This window comes from Macaca nemestrina, chromosome 9 (genome assembly GCF_043159975.1).
Source record: "Macaca nemestrina isolate mMacNem1 chromosome 9, mMacNem.hap1, whole genome shotgun sequence".
In the NCBI taxonomy this organism is placed as follows: Eukaryota; Metazoa; Chordata; class Mammalia; order Primates; family Cercopithecidae; genus Macaca; species Macaca nemestrina.
Window position 1 is genome coordinate 123,602,610 of NC_092133.1, and position 23,274 is coordinate 123,625,883.

A 23,274-nucleotide genomic window follows, 5' to 3' on the forward strand; every position below is an offset into this window, starting at 1 on the left:
ACTTTTCTTTCTAATTCTTTCTCTCTGCAAGGTTTTCTCTACAAACCAGCATCATCCGATAGAAATATAGTATGAGCTACGTATATAATTTTAAAAGTGTCTAGTGTCCATTTTAGAAGTAAATATGAATAAAATTAAATTTTGTAATAAAATTTATTTAATACAGTATATCCAAGATACTATAATTTCAACATGTAATTATATAAAAATTATTGATGAGATGTTGACATTATTTTTTGTACTCAGATTTGAAAATCCAGTGTGTGTTTTACACATACCTTGTACTAGACAAGTCACAGTTTAAGAGCTCAAAGTCCATATAGGTAGCAGCCACATATTGACAGCACAGTTCTGTACCCTGTATTTCTCCAGTCCTCAGGGTAGGAATTATAACTACTATTTACAGGCAAACTCCATTGCCATTGCACGATCTCAGTCCCCTCCTGAAATACAAGGGCCATTGTTCCTACAACTTTTGCTTCTTCCGATTTCATTTTAAATTACTCATTTGAACTGACTCCTTTCTCTCTGAGGACATTTCAAAGCTTTGCAGCATAAGTGGCAGGATTAGGTACTCTTAGTTTTTACTTTTCTATGTAGAAAAAAAAAAATCCTCCAATATTTTATTCATAGAATCTGTCTTCCAAAGCTGTAAATCATTTTTATCATTAGGTTCTTATCAATTTCTCTTTATTTTTATGTGTACAGAACAATCAAAACTGCACGAGTGTCCAAATACTAGCAATTATTTATGTATACTAAGAAAAATTAAGGACAATGTTCAACATTAATACTTTCAGCAAGATGGCTAGTCTAAATTATTTGTTATAGTCCAAATAGAATCCTTTCATTGGAATGTTGATTTTGTGTGATTATCACTTTGTAATATTATTTTCTTGACCATCAGTTAGATTACATCTTAAGTATTTTAGTTAAAAATCTTGAATAGTGATGTGTGTAGAATACCATTCAAGAGTGTAAACATTTATCTCTGTGACCCATATTCATGAAACAATAAAATATACTACAAGTCACAACATTTATGCTTAGCAATGTTCGACAATTATTAAATTTAATGTAAAACCTAGACACATTGACTCTTCCAAAAAGATACTAGTTTCATCAAGATCTTTTAAAAATTAAGGAATTCATGCTTATTATGTGTTCTCTGCCATTTTTTTTCAAGATAATAAACTTCATTTTCAAAAAAAAAATACTTAAAGCATGTGTAGACATTCCTGTATATAATGTGATAGATTTTGGCCAAAATCAGATACCCTTTAGAAAATTAATGTGAAAAGCTAGACACATAAACACGAAATGCAAGCCAGTCAGTCAAAGAAACTACCAAGTCTAAGATCTGAGAATGATGGAGTAATATACAAGATAAGTTAATAAAAAATAGGCTATTCGGCTTGACTGAATAGAAATGGAACATTTTAGAAGAATGGAACTCTGGTACCTAATCTTGTATAAGAAGACACGGGATATTAATAGTTAATTCACTTGTTTATGGGGTGATGATTTGCTTAATTATCTCATTTCCTTTCTACAATAAGAAATCTAAAAGCTAAAGCCCATGTAAGTATTTTATATAAGGAATGCTGTTTGGGTCCACAAAATGTATAATAACTGGTGTATCTTTTCTGCAAGAACAAAATACACAGCTAACAGCCACTGACATTATCATCACTAAAAATAGACAATAATAGCAACAGCTACATGAATTGTTGTCATGCTTTTGGCAATATTTACTACATTCTTTTATACCATTCATTTCCTTCCTTTGATTCTACTTTTAGAAATCCGTTTCAAGGACATAATGTATGTCCTTGTATATATATCAGCCGACATTTCTACATACAGCATATGAAGAAAAACCCTTTACACATAGGGAGGCAGCACAGCCTGGTGGTTATGGGCATAGTCTCTGGAGTTGGAGAGCCTGGGCTTAAATCCTGACTCCACTAATGACCAAATGCCTGATGGTGAGAACTTACTTAAGGCCCATGCTTCAGCTTCCTCATCTATGAGATGAAGATAACCTTTGTATCACACAGGGTCTTCATGAGGATTAAATGAGGTAATAAGTGTCAATCACTTTATTAGTGTATTTGATAAGTGTTGGCTGTTACTATTAATATGTTTATAATGGGGATGATTAAAAATAAGAAAAAGTAGGAAGAGCCGCATTGCTCTGCGATAAGACACTGGGTGCATGAGCTCTGATATATACACTCAAAGGCAGAGTCATGAATTTTTTTTTTTTTAAAAAAAACAGGGTCAGGGTCTCACTCGTTCACCCAGGCTGGAGTGCAGTGGTGCGATCTTGGCTCACTGCAACCTCCGCCTCCCAAGTTCAAGTGATTCTTCTGCCTCAGCCTCCCGAGTAGCTGGGGCTACAGGCGCGTGCCACCATGCCTGGCTAATTTTTGTATTTTTAGTAGAGATGGGTTTTCACCATGTTGGCCAAACTGGTCTCAAACTCTGGACCTCAAGTGGTCTGCCTGCCTCGGCCTCCGAAAATGCTGGGGTTACAGGCATGAGCCACCGCTCCCAGCCTAGAGTCATTCAATTTCATCACATTATATACAGTGTTTAGCACAGGAACTAACTCATACAAGTGTTTAGTGAAGTCTGGATTTCACTGTGAAATATTCAAGATATCCATTGGGTTACATTTTAATAACTGAAACTGGGACATATCTTATAGTCAAGGGTGTGTTACAGTTTAATTGGAAGTGTGTGATGCATCTCACATTTGACGCACTCTGTGCTCAACAGAATAATGGCCTCCCAAAGATGTCCACGTCCTAATCTCCAAAAGGTGTCAATGTTACCTTACAAGGAACTTTGCAGATGTGATTCAGTTAAGGACCTAGAGATGCAGAGATTATTCTAGATTACCCAGGTGAGCCCAATGTAGTCACAAGGGGGCCTTACAACAAGGAGGCTGGAGGGTCAACGTTCGTGGTAGGAGATGTGATGGTGGGAACAGAAGTTGGAATGATATGGAGAAGAAACCATGAGCCAAGGAACTCATGCAGCATGTAGAAGCTGAAAATGGCAAGGAAACGATTAAGCCCTGAAACCTCCAGAAGGAACCAGCCCTGTCAATATCCTGATTTTAGCACTTCTGACCTCCAGAGCTGTAAGCCAAGTGTGTGTTATTTTAAGTAACTAGGTTTGTGGCAATTTGTTGCAACAGCAGTAGAAAACTAACACACAGTCTTCATCTGAATGAAACGAGGTCCTTTTTGACTTGTAGGCACATGTTAGGCTCTCAGTGTATTCCGAGTTACCACTTGACTGCATTAGAGGCAGTCAGTATAAAACTATTGAACAAATGTTGAATAGAATAGAATACAAACATTAAAATTATGTTTACAAAGCCATCATAATAAAACAGAAAAATGTTATTTAAAAAAGAATACCTATGTGTATTACAGTGAAATCACCACTGTATTAAATGGGCAAACATCAAATTATGTACATACAAATTCCAGAAGAAAATAAATGAAACTATTAATAGTCATCAATTCTGCATGCTGGAACCTATAAATGACTTTCTTTTTTCTTCCTTTTACATTTCTGCACTATCTCAATTTTCTATAAAGAATGGTATCATTTTCATAAAAGAAGAAAGCACATCAATTTCATTTCAAAAGTAGATAGGAATATAGTATGGAACATCAAAGGCAATGAAAAAAATGTTGTTATATTCAGTTCCCTCATTTATGCAACAACAATTCTAATGTGACTAATAATTTAAAATCTTCAAATTTACACATCTGCATATCACAAACAGAATGGTCATCGTGGATCTGTTTTGATTTTGCAAACAGTGGTCAGTTTTAATAATAGTAAAGTTATGACTATCACCTCCAAAAATCAGCTGCTGCCCAGCCACTGTGAGCCGCATGACCCCAGCAGCGTGTCAGATAGGTAGAGATTTAAGCAGACTCTGGCAATTGACTCCACAGGAAGGAAAAAAAGTCAAGAGGAGAAAAGCTGGGAGACCTGCTGAGTGACTCTGCTTTGCTTACACGTGAAAAGAAGAAAGAGTTATTCTTAGAACTATGGCTCTTTGACCTTGGATAAGTCATTCCACTCCTCTCAGCCTCACTCAGTCTCCTTTTGTGTTAGGAGAGTATAGAGCTAAATTATCTCTAAGATTCCATCTAGCTCTCATATTCTATAAATACATGTGTATGTATACATATACAAACACTCCACACATCTGGATATACAGGCTCTGAGACATAAGACAATGAGACTAATACTCAAAACAATATTCCACTATTTTTGCAGTCATATGTAGGTTGCTTTGAACCAGCTTTAACTAGATCTTTCATACTGTGCAATTTGCCGCTAATACCATCACCATCAGATATTCACAGTGTCTTCTTTTTCACTATGTCAGAAAATAAACTGCACAGTTTGAAAAGGCTTAAACATGTGAGGGGGTTACGGCAGTAGCAGCAGCCTGAGGTCTGGCTAGTCCCTGAGGCTTTCTAGCTTGTCACTCAGCAGCTCTTTGAAGAATGCATTTGTAACTTTGAGAAGGTTGTCTACTTTCTTCCGAGAAAACCAAGCACATTAACAGAACTTAATAACAGATTTTCAATTCAAGGCAATGCCTGATAATACCTCAATTACTGAATCAAATGAAGATGCCATTTCTGAAATACGTTTTGTATGAAATTTCACTGGAAGTCTGAAATGTCCTAGAATATTTATTATGAACGTTTTTCCAGGAAATATTGGCAGAATCCCTATTTTTCAAAGGAAACGTAAGTGATTTAATCCAACTCTTAAGGCACTTACAAGTCTTGCAGGGTGGAATAAATCATGCGCATACTGAACTCTAATGCAAAACAGAAAGATGAATGCCAGAGAAAGGCAGGGGTGTATCCCTGTAGATAGAGTTTCAGAAGAGAAAGAGATTATACCCAGCTGCGGAGCAGGAAGATGGTCTAAAGAAGCTTATGGGGTACACCGTATCAAAGGCCTTTTGGCTTCTGAATTCAATAACTAATATGGGAGTGGAGGATTTTTTTTTTTTTTTAGACTGGGCCTCTCTATCACCCAGGCTGGAATGCAGTGGCACAGTCATGGCTCACTGCAGCCTTGACCTCCTGGGCTCAAGCAATTCTCCCATTTCAGCCCCCAAAGTAGCTTGGACTACAGGCACACGCCACCATGCCCCATTCATTTTTTTCTATTTTTTCTATTTTTTTTTTTTTTTTTTTAGAGATGAAGTTTCACCATGTTGCCCAGGCTGGTCCCAAACTCCTGGGCTCAAGCAATCTGTCTGCCTCAGCCTCGCAAAGTGCTGGGATTACAGATGTGTCACTGTACCTGACCAGGAGGAATTTTTGATGGAGGAACTAGAATGAGCAATGTTTCTGTGACATGGAGAATTTGGGCTGTGTACAGAGACAAACAAAACATGAAATTTGACAGAAATGCCAACTCCAGATTAGGGAGCCAAGAGAATCAAGATTGAAATGACACGTAAGATTGAGAGTGCCAAGGCCTTGAGCCCCCAAAGAAGGAAAAGGAGACGACACTTTCTTCTACAGACAGTTGTGAGCCATCTAGGACGTTTAAGCAATTGTTTGATTTGCATTTATTCACCTCTCCCCATTATAAGGAGCATAGGTAATTTTAACTCCATAGTTTAAAAGGCATTATAATTTCTCACTCAACAAGTGACCATAATTCCAAGCAACCTTTCCATGCGTCACACAATGAATAATTCTAATTCTGTGTTTGAAATTCTGCAAGAGAAGATTTCCTTTATTGCTTTAGTATTTCTAGTTTTATTTGGTGTTGGAAGAGGAGTGGTTCCATTCAGATGTGAGAGTCAAAGGTGCACATGTGACCAGGCATGGTGGCTCACACCTGTAATCCCAGCACTTTGGGAGGCCAAGGCGGGAGGATCACTTGTGGTCAGGAGTTTGAGACCAACCTGGCCAACATAGTGAAGACCTGTCTCTACTAAAATACAAAAATTAGCTGGGTGTGGTGGTGCTTGCCTGTAGTCCAAGCTGCTCAGGAGGCTGAGGCACAAAAATCGCTTGAACCTGGAAGGCAGAGGTTGCAGTGAGCCGAGATTGCACCATGGCATTCCATCCTGGGCGACAGAGTGAGACTCTGTCAAAACAACAACAACGACAAAAAACAAAACAAAACAAAACAAGAAAAAACTGCATCATATGCATGGGGCCCAGGAAACCCAACCTTCTGGAGGACAGAGATGACTTGGTCACACAGACAGACGCACAGACTATATCCACTGGTCTCCAGGCTTCCTGGTTTCAGCCTTTTAGACCCCAGGGCTTAGCCATAGCTCCTTATGCACAGCCCCTTGCCTTCCCACCTGTTTACTCCTCAGCACTGGCACCAAACCTATATTCTGTACATGAAGACATAACACTTATTCAGTATGGTGCTCTCGTTCCGTGTCTGTGTGGATATGTGTGTCTGTGCATTTATATATAAATGTACAAATATACACACATTATGCAAAATGGCAACAGCATATACCATTATTTTATTTTTATATCTGTCATTTTGTGGTGAAAGCCATATTTTTTCCAAACGGTTTGTGAGCATTTTGAGAAGAGGCCCATCATATTGTATCATGCACACAGCCAATACTCAATTAGCATTCACTGAGCAATTGACTTAAGCTAAGTCTTTAGCCTCCCAGATACGTAGTATTTCCTCCTAGGACAAGGAGAGCAGCTGGTTAACATACTTGGTGTAAAAGGACCAAAAAGTATGGTTCCCATTTTCTTTTAGATCTCAGAAAGACAAGATAGTTTATGTCTTTAAAAGCTCCAGAGATAAGGTAACTGAACCCATCATCTGAAAGCAATCTATCAATATGTACGAGAGTGCATGGGTGAGAGCATCCATGTGTGTGAAATCAGAAACCTCGAAACTGAAAAATGGAGAAATCATGCGGTAAATATTAAATCCAGGTGGTGTTAGCAAACGGATACAGTTCATCAACTGGCGTGGTTTTCATGTGTTCAACTCAACACTTACCTCAATAAAGAAGATGCTGGCTGCTGATGTTGGGTGGTGATACATATAGACTGTCACAAGGATGGCTGTGGCTATAATGAGGACCAGGATGAGGATTCCAACGATGAGGCCAGCGTGGAGGGTTCCCCCTTTCTTCTCAGCTGCACTGTCATCTGTAGAAGCTGAAAGAACATCCCAGCTGTCAGGACGGTCATGAGCTTACCCTTAAGTTTGCATTTTCATCTAAGGAGATATTTGTGTTTTTAATAAAGTACGACTGGATCTTTACTTCCTGGACAACTTTTCCACGACACCAATTTTACAGGTGAGGTGCTCTTCATGTGGGCAATGAAGAATCCACAGGATTCGTGAGTAAAAATACATTTATCACTGTGTTTTATTTTTATTTTTTATTTTTTGAGATGGAGTTTTACTCTTGTTGCCCAGGCCGGAGTGCAATGGCATGATCTTGGCTCACTGCAACCTCTGCCTCCTTGGGTTCAAGTGATTCTCCTGCCTCAGCCTCCTGAGTAGCTGGGATTACAGGTGTGAGTCACCAAGCCTGGCTAATTTTGTATTTTTAGTAGAGACAGGGTTTCACCATGTTGGTCAGGCTGGTCTCAAACTCCTGACCTCAGGTGATCCGCCCACCTCAGCCTCCCAAAGTGCTGGGATTACAGGCATGAGCCACTGCGCCTGGCCTGTGTTTTAAAATTTCTAGTTGGATAAGCAAAATGAATACTTTTTATTCTCAAAGTACTGTGGGATACCTCAAACTCTAATTAACTACACACTAAATTTAACTTTGATTTTTCTCATTAAACCAACAAAGTTACCTAGGGAAAAGCTGATTAATTTTGAAAGCTCCTCTCACGGAAATTTTAAATTCAAGAGTACTGGACATCTTTTGGTAAGCTACATAAGCATTTTCAGAAAGTTTGTACATGAACTCCAAGCAAAATTTGTGAAAAATCTGTTTTAAGCAAAAATACTTTAAAAAAGTGTAACAGATGGATGCTTAATGACCCTCAAATAGTTTTGATCACTATCTGAAGGGAACGTCACAGCAAAGGAAAACATTCCACAACACCCCAGAACAGTATCATTCCCTCTAACTTTTACTGAGATGCTTTTCACTGTAATACACATTTTTTTTTTCTGAGTTAGCAAAGGGAGGAATTAAATTTCTAAAGTAATAACTATCCTAACCAAAGCCAGCCAGCCAAATACAACTAATCTCTAAAGTCTTCTTTTACTAAAATTCTGTAATTGTTGATGATTACTCAGGCATTTAGAGATCTTCCTGAATTATGTACAGCAGTAACTATATCTTAAGTGCACCATATGACTGGAATTCTGAATTATGAGATAATTCTTTAAGATGAACAAAAGTTTCAGATCAGTGGCTCTCAATCCTTTCTTTCTTTCTTTTTTTTTTTTTTTTTCCTTTGAGATGGGAATCTTGCTCTGTCACCCAGGCCCAAGTTGGAGTGCAGTGGTACAATCTCAGCTCACTGCAACCTCCACCTCCCAGGTTCAAGCAATTCTCCTGCCTCAGCCTCCTGAGTAGCTGGGATTACAGGCGCCCGCCACCACGCCTGGCTAATTTTTGTAATTTTAGTAGAGATGGGGTTACACCGTGTTGGCCAGGCTGATCTTGAACACCTGACCTCAAGTGATTCACCCACCTCAGCCTCCCAAAGTTCTGGGATTACAGGCGTGAGCCTTTGCATCCGGCCTCAATACTTTCAAGAACAATTTACCTCTTTGTTATTTTTACCCTTTGCCTCTATGTTGTAAACATTTTTTTGTCTATTAAACTTCGTTTAATAAGCACTGATTTCTTTCTTTCATTTTACATTTTTTTAAAGAAAAACCAAACATGGATGTCTATCACAATGTGTGGTCCACATGAACGAATGGAATTCCAGATAAAGTGGAGAAACATGACCTCCTAATTCTTTCTACCTCCCCTCTACATTTTTATTGCTTTCCTTAACTCCTTGCTTGAAAACTGCGGTTGGTGTTCAGTAATCCTTCTCCAAATCTAGTAACGCTGAAAATTCTAAAGATTTCCCTTATGTAACAGAAATTCATTAGTGAAAGAAGATCAAATTTAGAGTAATTCATTATATAATAGCTCATTTACACTGTGCCAGGGATCATTGTATTGCTTTGCAAGTACCCAACCAACAACCCTAAGAGGTAAGCACTACTATTATTTCTGTTTTATAATAAGGAAGTCGAGGCACAGGATAATTACAAAATGAGCTAGGGTTGCAAAACTATTAAGGTAAAACTGAGCTCACACACTAGCAGTCTGGCCTCCATGTCTGAATTCTGGACCTCTGATCAATGCCTCCTCAATGAACACTGGGCTGTAGGTCCTGCTATTTCCTCTTATTTCATGTTGTGAGTTCTTCTAGCAAATAATTCTGAAAAGAATCTGGTAACTTCAAGCAAAGAAAAACTAATGGGAAAAACAGTTAAAGAATTACCACTGGAGCTGGGCGTGGTTGCTCACGCCTGTAATCCCAGCACTTTGGGAGGCCGAGGCAGGTGGATCACCTGGGGTCAGGAGTTTGAGAACAGCCTGGCCAACACGGTGGAAACCCTGTCTCTACTAAAAATACAAAAAATTAGCCAGGCGTGGTGGCGGGTGCCTGTAATCCCGGCTACTCAGAAGGCTGAGACAGGAGAATTGCTTGAACTCGAAGGCGGGGGTTGCAGTGAGCCGAGATCCTGCCACTGCACTCCAGCCTGGGTGACAGAGCGAGACTAAACCTTACAAAAAAGAATTAACATTACACCTCCAAGATGACAGAGGCTATGTCTTTGGGCTGGGTCTTAGATCAGTATCTGCCATCACAAACATTTTCATCTGTATTTGGTGAGAAGGGAGGAGGAACAGAGAGGAAGGAAAAAGATAAAAATAAAGGCTTTTGGAAATAGGTTACAGTATTAGAATGACCACATTGCCAATAAAAATCAAGTGAGGCTATAATAAATGACCTCATCTGTCTGGTCTTCAGTTAGCCTTATCTCCAAAATGCAGTCAATAACAGTAATTACCCCACAGGGTTGATATGAGAATTCCACATTTAATACATATAAAGTTCTTAGGAGAGTATGTGACTCATAATAAGCACTTAATGAATATTGAGATATTATATTATTATCGTACTTTTTATATGAGGCAGGTTGAGGCAAATTATACAGTCAGATTCATGACAATATATAAACTGCGTTTTTGCCCTTAACATGTGTTGCTTTTAAAAATTTGGCCTCATCCTTAAGTATGCTTGTATTATTGCATCTTGTAGGCTTGGCTATTTTCTTATTTTTTATAAGAGTATGACACATTGCTTTCCTGGGAAAACAGGATTAATTGAAAATGTGGCTTTAGGGGAAATGTAGCAAAAATATCTACTTGACTCAAAAACGAAGCTTTGACTGTTTCTTCAAATCCTTCCCTCCCTCTTCCATTCGTCTTTCCATCCCTCCATCCCTCTCCTTTCTGCTGTTTTTTATCCTCCCTTTCTCCATCCATCCATCCATCTATCCAACCATTCAGTGTCTGATTCTATTTCTGGGGTTTGTCTTTGGGCTGGGTTTTAGGTCAGTATCTGCCATCATAAACAGTCCTTTATACACAGCATGCCAAGTTTTAGCCTCACAAATTTCAGCCTCACTTCCTCTTCTTTTATTTTTTATTTTTGAGACAGAGTCTTGCTGTCACTCAGGCTGGAGTGCTGTGGTGTGATCTTGACTCAGTGCAGCTTCGAAATCCTGGGCTCAAGTGATCCTCCTGCTTTGGCCTCCCAAGTAGCTGATGCTACAGGCATGTGCCACCATGCCTGGTTAATTTTTTTTTGTAGAGACAGATTGTCACTATGTTGCCCAGGCTTGTCTTGAACTCCTGGGCTCAAGTATTCCTCCTGCCTCAGCCTCCCAAAGTGCTGGGATTACAGACATGTGCCACTGCACCTGAATTAGTCTTACTTCTTTTGTGTATGCAGGAATGGACAGGGAAGATTAAGGTATTTGTGAGTTGACCTCAGGTTGCTACTTCCCAAATGGGCTGGAGGACCAGCACCTGTTAAGGAGGCAGCCCTTCCCAGGAAGGAAGAAAGAAGAGTGCAAGGGTCATGTTTTACTAAATAAGAGTCCTTGTCAGAAATAAAATTATTTTTGTCTTGCAGTACATAAATTGCCAATCTTTGGAATATAACAGTCAGAACCAGATTTGCACCTTGAGTGTGGTAAACCTTACTACCTTTATTTAGACATAAATACTCTCACAATTATTATTTATTCATACTTCCAATAATAATTTAGTTATATTATCTCCTTTTAAAAATGTTTCTTTACATTTCTGTTTTAGATGCCAAGACACTGCGGCCATATCTAATAATGCAATTTGTACAGTCTAGTTTATTCCTAGCCAAATAACCATTTAATGACATTTTTGGATGATGATTATTTTAATAAAATAAACAGCTTTCATGGATTCTCAATACTAACCAGAAGACAAAATAAATATTTCCAGATCTATGAGTATAACATGACTTGATTTGTTCTAACAGAGCAAGTCATTTAAGGAAAAATGTAGCATACACAATTCCAAAATATTACAAGAGTTTCTTTGTGTCACATACCAATGACTATTTCAAAATGCTTTAGAGTGACCATCCGAATGGAGTGACCAAAATTGCACACATAGTTTTGGAGAAAGTATTTTTCTACTCTCGTATTATTTAACCTTTTTTTTTTTTTTTTTTTTTTTGCTACTGCAATGATTCTACAATTTCCTTCACAGTACAAGCATCTCTATTCTGGCTTCTTTCTATGGGCTTTAGGTGAGCGTATATTGGCAGGTATTATGATGGCTTAATTAGAGGTCATTAAATCTGAAGGTGCAGGAAGCATTCCATTGATATGCTTTGATTTTAAATTCTTTCACTACTTGGTTTTCAGTTTAATATCATGCTTGATCAAATTGTACAGATTTTGCATATTTATGGAGATCTGCGGACAGAATTTAGAGTATACTGGGTATATACTCAAAAGGATATAAATGATTCTACCATAAAGACACATTATGTCCATTGCAGCACTGTTCACAATAGCAAAGACATGGAATCAACCTAAATGCTCATCAACGGTAGACTGGATCAAGAAAATGTGGTCCATATACACCACGGAATTCTATGCAGCCATAGAAAAAGAATGAGATCCTATTCTTTGAAGGAAGCAACATGGAAAGAGGTGGAAGTCGTTGTCCTAAGCAAACTAACACAGGACCAGAAAACCAAATACATTATGTTCTCACTCGTAAGTGGGTGTTAAACATTGAGTACATATGGACACAAAGAAGGGAACAACAGATACCAGAGCCTACTTGAGGGTAGAGGGAGGCAGGAGGGTGAGGATGAAAAAACTACCTATTGGGTACCATGTTTATTATCTGGGTGATGAAATAATCTGTACAATAAACTCCTGTGATAATTTACCTATAAAACAAACCTACACAGGTACCCCTGAACCTAAAATAAAAGTTAAAAAAAAATAGGCACCTCAAATGCAAAACTGAAATTTAGAAAACGTAAATGCTTACTAATTCCCATAACTGAAGTTTAGTTCATTCACCTCAAGGGAAGACTGCTTGAGTATACTCATTTCCCTCCTGCAAAAAATACAATAAACTAAGATGTCAATCTGTGGCTCGACTGATTGTTCTTTTAAATTGAAAGATAGAAGTATGTCAAAGAGAATTCTGAACTTGCTTCAGGGACAAACTTCTCAGTAAGCTTGATATGGTTTGGCTCTGTGTCCCCCCCCAAATCTCTTCTTGAATTGTAATCCCCATGTGTTAAGAGAGGGACCTGGTGGGAGGTGATTGGATCACGGGAGTGGTTTCCCCCATGCTGTTCTTGTGACAGTGAGTTCCCATGAGATCTGATGGTTTGAAAGTGCCACTTCCCCCTTCTTTCTCTTTCTGTCCTGCCACCTTGTGAAGAAGGTGTTTGCTTTTCCTTCGCCTTCTGCCATGACTGTAGGTTTCCTGCGGTCTCCCCAGCCATGCAGAACTCTGAGTCAATTAAACCTTTTTTGTTCATAAATTACCCAATCTCAGGGAGTTCTTGATAGCAGTGTGAAAATGGACTAATACAAAGCTCATCAGAGTCTAGTCGGTTTTAGGGGAAATTAAAGAAACATGAGAAGGAATCTAGTCTTAAGACCTAAACTCTTCCTCTATTCATACAAACATCTTATGAGCTGTCATTCATGTCCAAAAGCAAACAAAAACTAAACAAGCATCCTTCTCACACGCTTAGTAAAACATAACACACAGAAGAATTCAAATCTTTAGTCTTTGTAAAGCCTTACCTTGTGTATTAAAATAAGAGGAATTAATAACAGGCAACAAGAAGCCATAAAAGAGTCTCCAAGCCAAAAAAGGAAATACAGGAATATACTTAAAAAATCTCCAAAGTAAAGGCCTTTTTTTGCACTGTGCTTAAGATATTTTTAATATATAAATGAAGCAGAGAAAATCAATAGTATTCAATATAATATACTCTAATCTGACCCAGTGAGTGTCATTACTTTTCAACGCTTTATGAAATGCAGATCAATATTTAGACACAGAGAAGACTGTAAGAACTGTCAATTCTATGAAAGCAATCTGCTATTTTTGGGAAAATTTTTGCTACCATAATAGCAAAAACAATATATACACACTCATATATATATATATGTGTGTGTGTGTGTGTGTGTATATATATATATATATATTTTTTAGAGGGAGTCTCTGTCTGCTCTCACTATTGCCCAAGCTGGAGTGCAGTGGCGTGATCTCGGCTCACAGCAGCCTCTGCCTCCTGGGTTCAAGCAATTCTCCTGTCTCAACCTCCTGAGTTGCTGGGACTACAGGCACAGGCTGCCACGCCTGGCTAATTTTTGTGTTTTTAGGAGAGGCGGGGTTTCACCCTGTTGGCCAGACTGGTCTTGAACTCCTGACCCCAAGTGGTCCATGTGCTTCAGCCTCCTAAAGTGCTGGAATTACAGGTGTGAGCCACTGCGCCTGGCCAAGACAACATATTTTTAAAATATATTAAGTACATACTAGAAAATATTCAAGACCTCACGTCAATGTGTTTAATTTGGAGCAGTCTATGAATCATGGAAAATAAAGAAGGAGGAAAGATGAAAGGAAAAGGAGGTAGAAAAAAAGAAGATAGGAGGAAAAAGGAAGAAAATGTTACATATATATGTATATATATGTGTATATATGTGTGTATATATGTGTATACACATATTTATTTACTTTTTTCAAAGTGTAGCATTTAATGTTAAAACTCTCTCTATATATGTATGTATGTGTATACACATATTTATTTATTTTTTCAAAGTGTAGCATTTAATGTTAAAACTCTATGTCTCCGTGCTGTTTCTATGACTGTTATTTTCTCTTAGGATTTACATGCATATGACATTGATATTCTGTATTTAGAAGTATAATTCTCCAATATGGTAAAATATTTTAATGCATTGCCAAAATGATCTGTACCTACTATTAAATACTGCCAACAATTAAAGTCGAGAAATAAAGAAAAAACTAAAATAGAAATATTCTTTGTCTGAAATTTTATTCACTTTAGAACTAACTCTTCTCCTGGGCTTAAAATGAAAAACTACAGCCCATAAATTCCATAATATATTAATATCCTTTGGGGGACAGAGAGGCTGATGGGTTGGACAAAGTCATGCACAAATTTGCTTAAAATTTATAAATCTTACGCAGATGATGCCAAAATGTACTCTTTTAAAGCTTCAGAATAAAGTTAAACTATAAATGCTTAAAATGTTAGTGTTCTGCTTTGGGATTAAGAATGCACATAGACATGGCTTTCCCCATGGAATAGTACCTAACCCATTTACAAGCTAAAGCATGCAACGAAGGAAAATCAAATGATAAAAGTTTTAAGTGAATTGTACTTCCCTTTGTAAGTTTCCCTTGCAACTGATCTCATTTTGTAGCTCATTTATTTTCTCTCTCACTTCTTTAACTTTCTATATACACAATTATGACTTTGACTTCATTCAGAGTTTCTTCTAGTGTTTTAAGTCTTTTGTAATTTTTCATAATCCTCTTAGTTCTTTCATTTTCTTAAACAGAGTGATACTATTTTTTAAATGCTTACCAGCCTGTCAATATTATTCTAGTATTGGAATGGATTGAAACTATTATACAAGGTGTACCTAATTCATATTAGGTATCACTGTGACAACACATCCACAATTCACGTTAAGACATTGCTGTAGAAGGGATTTGGGTAATCACTGTGAAGATATAAAAGCAGGTGCATAAAACACATCTAAGGGCATTATGTATGGTGAGACCAATATCTGGCAAGGGCAGCTTTCCTTTTACAGTCTGTCCTACTGTCGGCAGCTGTGAAATTCATTCAGGGAAATATATAAAATGTTCTGGGCTGGAAGATCTTAGACTATGAATATGCTTTAAAAAAACAACAACCTGATAATCCCTTACCTTTTATCTTGGAAAAATGAAGCTGAATAAAATTTCTATGAAATAATATTAAAAGGAATACTTAATTCTATCCAAATGAGGGATTTTGGATAACAGTTACCAAATGATAGGCTGATTCTAGTCTCATTCAAAGATCGGTGCTTTTATGCATGTGTATGTGCAGATATCTTAAAGGGAAAATGTTAAGAATCAGGGCTGCAGTGAGCTTTGATCCTGCCACCGCACTCCAGCCTGGGTGACAGAGCGAGACCCTGTCTTTAAGAAAAAAATTGAAAAAAGAGAAGGTTTATGGTATTTATATATACTACAAATAAGACCGAAAATAAATATTTGGAATAACCCATTATCATTTTTCACTTCTTGTATGTGTATGTGCTCTTCTTTGTAATAATCTGCCTACGCATATGTTTTCAGCAGTCAAGATCTTTATGACACCTAACTTCTAAACTTTTCCTAACATCAGCTTTGTATATCAAGTTTTCATTTTTCTCTATTTAAAACATATCTTTAAATTATTGTTATTATTATTATTATTTTTGAGACGGAGTCTCGTTTTTTCACCCAGGCTGGAGTGCAGTGATGCGATCTCGGCTTACTGTAAGCTCCGCCTCCCGGGTTCACGCCATTCTCCTGCCTCAGTCTCCCGAGTAGCTGGGACTATAGGCATGTCCCACCATGCCCAGCTAATTTTTTTTGTATTTTTAGTAGACAGGGGCTTTCACCATGTTGGCCAGGCTGGTCTGGAACTCTTGTCCTCAGGTGATCCACCTGCCTCGGCCTCCCAAAATGCTGGAATCACAGGCGTGAGCCACTGAGTGCGGCCAAAAATTATTTTTGAAAAATAAAAATAAAATGTGTCCCGGCTTCTACCAAAGAATCCACAGGGGGAAAACAATCCTAGTACCTAAAATTTTCAGCTAAATATGAAACCAAAGGGGTTCATAAACTATTTTCTCTTTTAATTTCAGGCCGAGCCCTTGCATGGTTAAGATATTAGGGATTCTAACTACAGAAAAAACGTAGTATAGTTTTCCTAACAAGAATATTCATAGTGACTATGAAATACCAAAAATAGGCCAACAAAGCACTTTCAAGGTTTGGAGGTACAGAACAGAGTGACTCTTCGTGCCATTTATTCTGTCAATTTCAGAATAGTCACTTACGTTCAAACAGATCATTTATATGCATAACCTGATAGGATAAGGATGAATGTTTACTACTTATCAAATCCATCAAGTTTCCTGAACATGGAAGAAAAATCCCCTATCACTCTGTTCCTATTGGTGTAGAAAGACAGATTTGTGTGTAAACCACTGGGCTAACATAAATATGGAACCTTGGGGGTTTCCAAGAATAACATCAGATCTCACATTGCTGGACCTCAAGGACCAGCATCTCTTCAATCCTGTCTTCTTTTCTGCAAAATGGATATAATAGTAAGAGCTATCTCCTGATGGTTGTGAAGATCTGACAGGATGCTTATAAAGTGGTTGGCATGGTGCTTAAAATATAATAAATCCTCAATGGAATGGCTGTGCTAATGTTGTTAGTGCCACTCATACTACTTGTTACTCTACTGATTAGTACACTTTGTTATATTGATTCTTTAGTATTATTGTTAATACTGTTACTAACTCTCATTAATATTCTGTTGATTACTACCCTTATTCTTCTCAATCATGGCTGCACTACCAGGGCAATGAGAGAACTTCTTGAAATTATTCATGGAAAGAAGGAATCCATTACCTCACGGAAGCTTAGGGACATGCCGAGTGAAAGCAAGGACTTTTCAGTGAATAGTTTTTCAAGCGGAAAGGCCAAGATCAGCCTCTCATGTACTTGCATCCACCCGAAGGGAAACATGTTGTCCCAAACAATAGCTTGGACATGGGATATAGAATCCCCAGCCACTATTTGAAAAACAAAAGCCTAGCTTCTGAGGTCTAGTAGCCTATCTGAATAAGATCAACCCTTCAGTGGTTATCTGTAAGCAGCTTCTTTGGAAAACTGCAGAATACTAAATCAACCTCAAGTTCCTTGGTGTCTGAATTTATGCATAACGTTAATAAAAACCTTTGGATCTCCCAAGGAAGCGGGGATTAATTTAGTTGCTGGTAGCCTGTGTGTGTGTGTGCCTCAGTACTGGAACCTTAGACACTGATGTTCTCAACAACCATACAATCCTGTTGCTATTTGCTGTGTTTTGATGCATATTATAGCTCTCCAGGAAAGTAAATGAGCAGAATTCTATGTGTGTGCTGTGTAGCTCAGGAAGACAGAATCAGAAGCCGGAAAAAAAAAAAAAAAAGAAAAGAAAGAAAGAAACGCCGAAGACAAAAAATAACAAAAACAACAGCTCGGTAGAGCTTTGAATTTCATTTTAGTTTGTATTACGAGAACTAATAAATTGTGCCACATAGGACAGAAAGAAAAAAAAAGTGAAAACACTGAGCAACACTTATACAGGGTATTTATATTTCACTGCTTTGCACCAATACTTGCCTTTAACACAGACAGAATCATGCTGCTTAGGAGAATGGACATTATAAAGCTGTATTTATCACGCTGACTGCCCCTTAGCTCCTGGAGCACCAAGTCTCCTGAAATGTAAAGCTCTATGTCTTGAATGTGGAACAGAACATGTTTAGTCCAGGGAGTGCGCACTGGTCCTGACCTAACCTGTTCCACCAAACCACCTTTGCAAACAGACTCTGCTGTGTGGGCATATGACACTTCCACAAGTTGTATACAGTTGCAAGGGCTTTGGTCTCAAAGTGTTGGGGGATGGGATTAGAGAAGAAGTTAAGGTTCCCTTGGACTTTAAAACTCTGTGATTTGCTGGCCAGGTATGATGGCTCACATTTGTAATCCTGGCACTTAGTGAAGCTGAGGCCAGAGGATCACTTGAGGCCAGGAGTTTGAGACCAGCCTGGGTAACATAGTGAGATCCCATCTCTACAAAAATTAATTTTAAAAAAGTAGGTGGGCATGGTGGTACACACCTGCAGTCCCAGCTACTCAGGAGGCTGAAGTGGGAGGATTATTTGAGCCTAGGAGTTCCAGGCTGCAGTGAGCCATGATTGCACCACTGCACTCAAGCCTGGGTGACAGAGTTAGACCGTGCCTTCCTCTAAAAAAAAAATAAATAAAAATAACTCTATGATTAGGCAAAGTTGGTGCTGCTGTTTTTTTTTTTTTTTTTTTTTTGGACACACTGGATGGCTTTAATAGGAGAATAGCAAATAAATGACTATATATTAAACTGGACCATATTAGAAGCAACCCTCCTGGCAGGACAGTAGGGTGATAAGGAGCACAGAGCATGCCTGGAATTAGAGCCCTTGGTATTATAGACCAGCTACATTCCTTAGAAACTATGTGACTATGAACAAATTACTTAAATCCCTGGGCTTCTGAGACTTCAAGTGTAAAATGGGATTACAAATAGTACTTTCTTCTTAGGGTGCTGTGAGGATTAAGCTAGTTAAACATGTAAAGCCCTCAGAAGATTGCCTGGTATATCGTTAATAGCCCAATAATTGCTAGATAATTTTATCATCATTATCAACTACATGGGAAGATTCTGTAAATATTTTAAAGCAAAACATGAATCACATGATCAGAAATGTTATATTTTATGCCTTCTAATTAAGGATGCTGGTTTACCAATGATAAGCTTTTTTCTTTTTTTCTTTTTTTGCTTTGAGAATTTTAAGAAGACTGGAAGAATTTATTCATAGGAATATTTTTTAAAAACTATGTCTAGTTTATGAAAGCATATCAAAATGCCTCTCTTTTCTTTCTTCTTTTTTTTTTTTATTTTTACAGAGGCCAAATTTGCATGTTTGAAATACAGGAATTTTAAATGTGCAATTTACCAAATTTTTATAACTGTATATACCAAGTAACCATCACCCAAATCATATGAAACACTTCCATTCCCCCATAAAGTTCTCTTGTCTCCATACAGTCCATCCTAACAGCCCCGACCAACACTGTATAGGCAACCACTGTGCTGATTTCCATTAATGTAGATTAGCTTGATTTTACTTGAAATTCACATAAATTGAATCATACTACATGTACTCCACTGTCTCTGGCATCTTTTGCTTAACAATGTTTTAGGACTTATCTGTGTTACTGCCTGTATCAGCAGTTCATACTTCCTTTCTGCTGAATAGTAATCATTTGTGTAACATGCGCTCAATTTGTTCATTCTTCTATTGATAAACATCTGAACTATGTCCAGTTATTGACAATTATGAATTGAGTTGCTATGAATATTCTTTTACAATTTTTTTTTGTGTGTGGACAGGTTTCCTTTTTTTTTTTTTTTTTTTTTGAGACGGAGTCTCCCTCTGTCGCCCAGGCTGGAGTGCAGTGGCCGGATCTCAGCTCACTGCAAGCTCCCCGCGCGCGGGTTTACGCCATTCTCCTGCCTCAGCCTCCCAAGTAGCTGGGACTACAGGCGCCCGCCGCCACGCCCGGCTAGTTTTTTGTATTTTTAGTAGAGACGGGGTTTCACCGTGTTAGCCAGGATGGTCTCGATCTCCTGACCTCGTGATCCACCCGCCTCGGCCTCCCAAAGTGCTGGGATTACAGGCTTGAGCCACCACGCCCGGCCCATGTTTCTTTTTTAAATAAATACATAGAAGTGGAATTTCTGACTTAAAAGGCCAGAACCTTATAAGAAACTGCCAAAGAGTTTTCTGAAGTGATTGCACAATATCACACTCCAATCAGCAATGTACAGAGTTCAAGTGCACCATATTCTCATCAATATTAGTCTTGTGTAGTGTTTAGCTATCCTAATGGGCATGATATAGTATCCCATTCAGGTTTGGTTGTTTACTGTTACTTTTTAGGAGTTATTTATAGTTTCTGGATACAAGTCCTTTGTAACATAAGCATACTGTAAATATTTTCTCTTATCGGTAACCTGCTTTTTCATTTTCCTAACAGAGTTTTGGATGAACACAGAATTTAATTTTTTTTTTTTTTGAGACAGGGTCCTGTTCTGTCACCCAGGCTGGAGTTGGAGTGAGGTGATCATGTCAAACTCCCAGGCTCAAGTGATCCTCCTGACTCGGGCCTCCCACATAGCTGAGACTACAGGCATGTGCCATTATGTCTGGTTAATTTTTTAATTTTTTTGTAGAAACAGAGTCTCGCTATGTTAGCCAGTCTGGTCTCCACCTCCGGGGCTCAAGTGATCCTCCTACCTTGGTCTCCCACAGTGCTGGGATTACAGGCATGAGCCACTGTGTCCAGCTCCCGGCTTTGAATTTTGATGTTTATAATTTTTTAAAAATCAGTCTTCTTAGAGATATTAAAGTTATTAAAATTTGCAAAAAAGCAGCTTATGACTGTGTTAAATTCTCTATTATTTGTCTTCTATTTTCTATTTCATTTTTCTACTCTTATTTCATTCTTTTAAAATTAATATTTTTAATAAAATATCACAATTTTAGACACAATTAATTTGAGACAATCTTAATTGACTTATCTACTTAAATTGGACACTTGAGTTATTAATTGTAAACCTTTTTCCTTTCTAATCCTTTCTAATATAAACATTTAAAACCATAAATTTCCTTCTAAATACTTTTTAGCAGCATTCTATAAATTTTGGTATTTTGTATCAGTTATCATTCCATCAAAATATTTTGTAATTTTCCTTACAGTTTTTTCTTCAATATATATTTTATGTATATCAAATATTTACATATATTTGCCAATATGTGTCAATATTTATATATATATATTACAAGTTTGATTTGCTTTTCACATATTTGAGGATTTTGTAGATATCATATTTTTCCTCCCAACTTCATTAAGCATAACTGACAAATAAAAATTGTATATATTTACAGTGCACAAAATAATTTTTTGTTATATATATATATATACACACATTGTGGAATGATTAAATCATGGTAATTAACATATCTATTCACCTCATATGCTTATCATTTTTGTGTGTGGTGAGAACATTTAAGATCTACTTTCTTATCAATAGACATTATATTGTTACTGCTTCTCGTTTGATTCTTTTGCAGTCAGAGAATGTAGTCTATAAGATCTAGAAATTTAATATTTTTTATGGCTCAACATATGGTCTACCTTGGTGACCATTTCATGCGGACTTGAAAAAAAAACCCTCCAGGCACCCTGCTGTATTAATACCAATCATGACAAAGTGGTTGTCAGTATTGTTCACATCTACATCCTTCTTAATTTGTTTTTTTTTTTGTCTAACTTAAAAAAATTATAATGGTTCCTAATGAACTGGCACTTTTTTCCTTTTTTTTTTTTTTGAGACAAGGTTTCACTCTGCAGCCCAGGCTGGAGTGAACTGGTGTGACCATGACTCACTGCAGCCTGGACCTCTTGAGCTCAGGAGACCCTCCCACCTCAGCCTCCCGTATAGCTGGGATTGCAAGGGCACGCCACCATGCTCAGCTAATTTTTTGTATTTTTAGTAGAGATGGGGTTTTACCATGGTGCCCAGGCTGGTCTCAAAGTCCTGGGACCAAGCAATCCACTCACCTCGGCCCCCCAAAGTGCTGGGATTACAGGTGTGAGCCACTATGCCCGACACCTTTTTTACCTTTTTATATTTTCCTCTGTTAATTCTCCTTGTCTTTAAATCTAGTTTAAGTCTACTTAATTTGATATTTATATAGGACCTTCAGATTCTCTGTGGTTATGTTTGCAGTGTATATATTTTTCTATAATTTTATCTTGAAGCATTTTATATCTTTGTCTTTATTTTTCACGTACATTTCTTATACACAACATAGAGTTGGATCTGGCTTTCTTAAAAGTCCATGTGATAGCCTATGCTTTTAATAAAAATGCTTATTTTATTTACATTTGAAATAGTTACTGGTGTGGTTGTATTTGGTCTGCCACTTAGCTATTTGTTTTCTTTGTGTTCATCTGTTTTATGGTCCTTTGTTCCTTCTCTCTTGTCTTTTTCAGGTTAAACAAATATTTCTTAGAATTCCATTTAAATTCCTTCAATGAATTTTGAGCTGTATGTTTTTGCATTTTTTTCCTTTAGTGGTTGGTGAGTATGTTAACTGTGTTAAAAATCACTTATGGCTGACACTTTATCCAACAAGTTGTTAATTTATTACTGTAACTGAAGTAATATTTGGTCACAGTAGCTTACAAAACTGTTATAAATTAGTTTCACATAATTAACTGCTGTCCTTACTACCCAAGTTACATTAAAAAGCTTGCACAAATAATAATTTTGAGCTCTGAAGAATAAAACTAAAGCAAAAATTAGTCTTACTGCGAGCAGCAAGCCATTGAAAACCTAGCTGTTTAGAAGATTAAACTAAATTTGCCATCTAAAGGATTAAACTGTCTTTAAAGCACTATGCCATTCTGAGACTAGCATATCTTTTCTCCCCATCAACCGTCATCATCAATTCCTTTTTTTTTTGTTTTTGCTTAAAGTGGATCGGCATATTACATGAACTATACGCATGGCTAATTCAAGCACACGTGAACAAAATGTAGTGGTGAAGTCATACAACCTCAAGGAAGGCTACCAGGTTTAGGAGGCTGCAAACACACCCTGATGAGCCCTTTACACATTAGCAGTTGGCTTCTTTCCCATTCCTATTTCATGTTTTATGGGTCTTTCAACTCCTAAACACCGTGAC

The 23,274-nt window shown here is 37.6% G+C and overlaps 1 protein-coding gene across 1 annotated transcript in view; it reads right to left on the bottom strand.

The window, feature by feature from the left end:
• LOC105488240 (plexin domain containing 2) overlaps positions 1-23,274 on the bottom strand; it is a 467,180-nt gene that overhangs the window by 32,752 nt on the left and 411,154 nt on the right. The window contains exon 14 of the mRNA XM_011752134.3: positions 7,060-7,220. Coding sequence (XP_011750436.1) covers positions 7,060-7,220 — 161 coding nt within the window. The remainder of the gene's footprint in view (positions 1-7,059; positions 7,221-23,274) is intronic.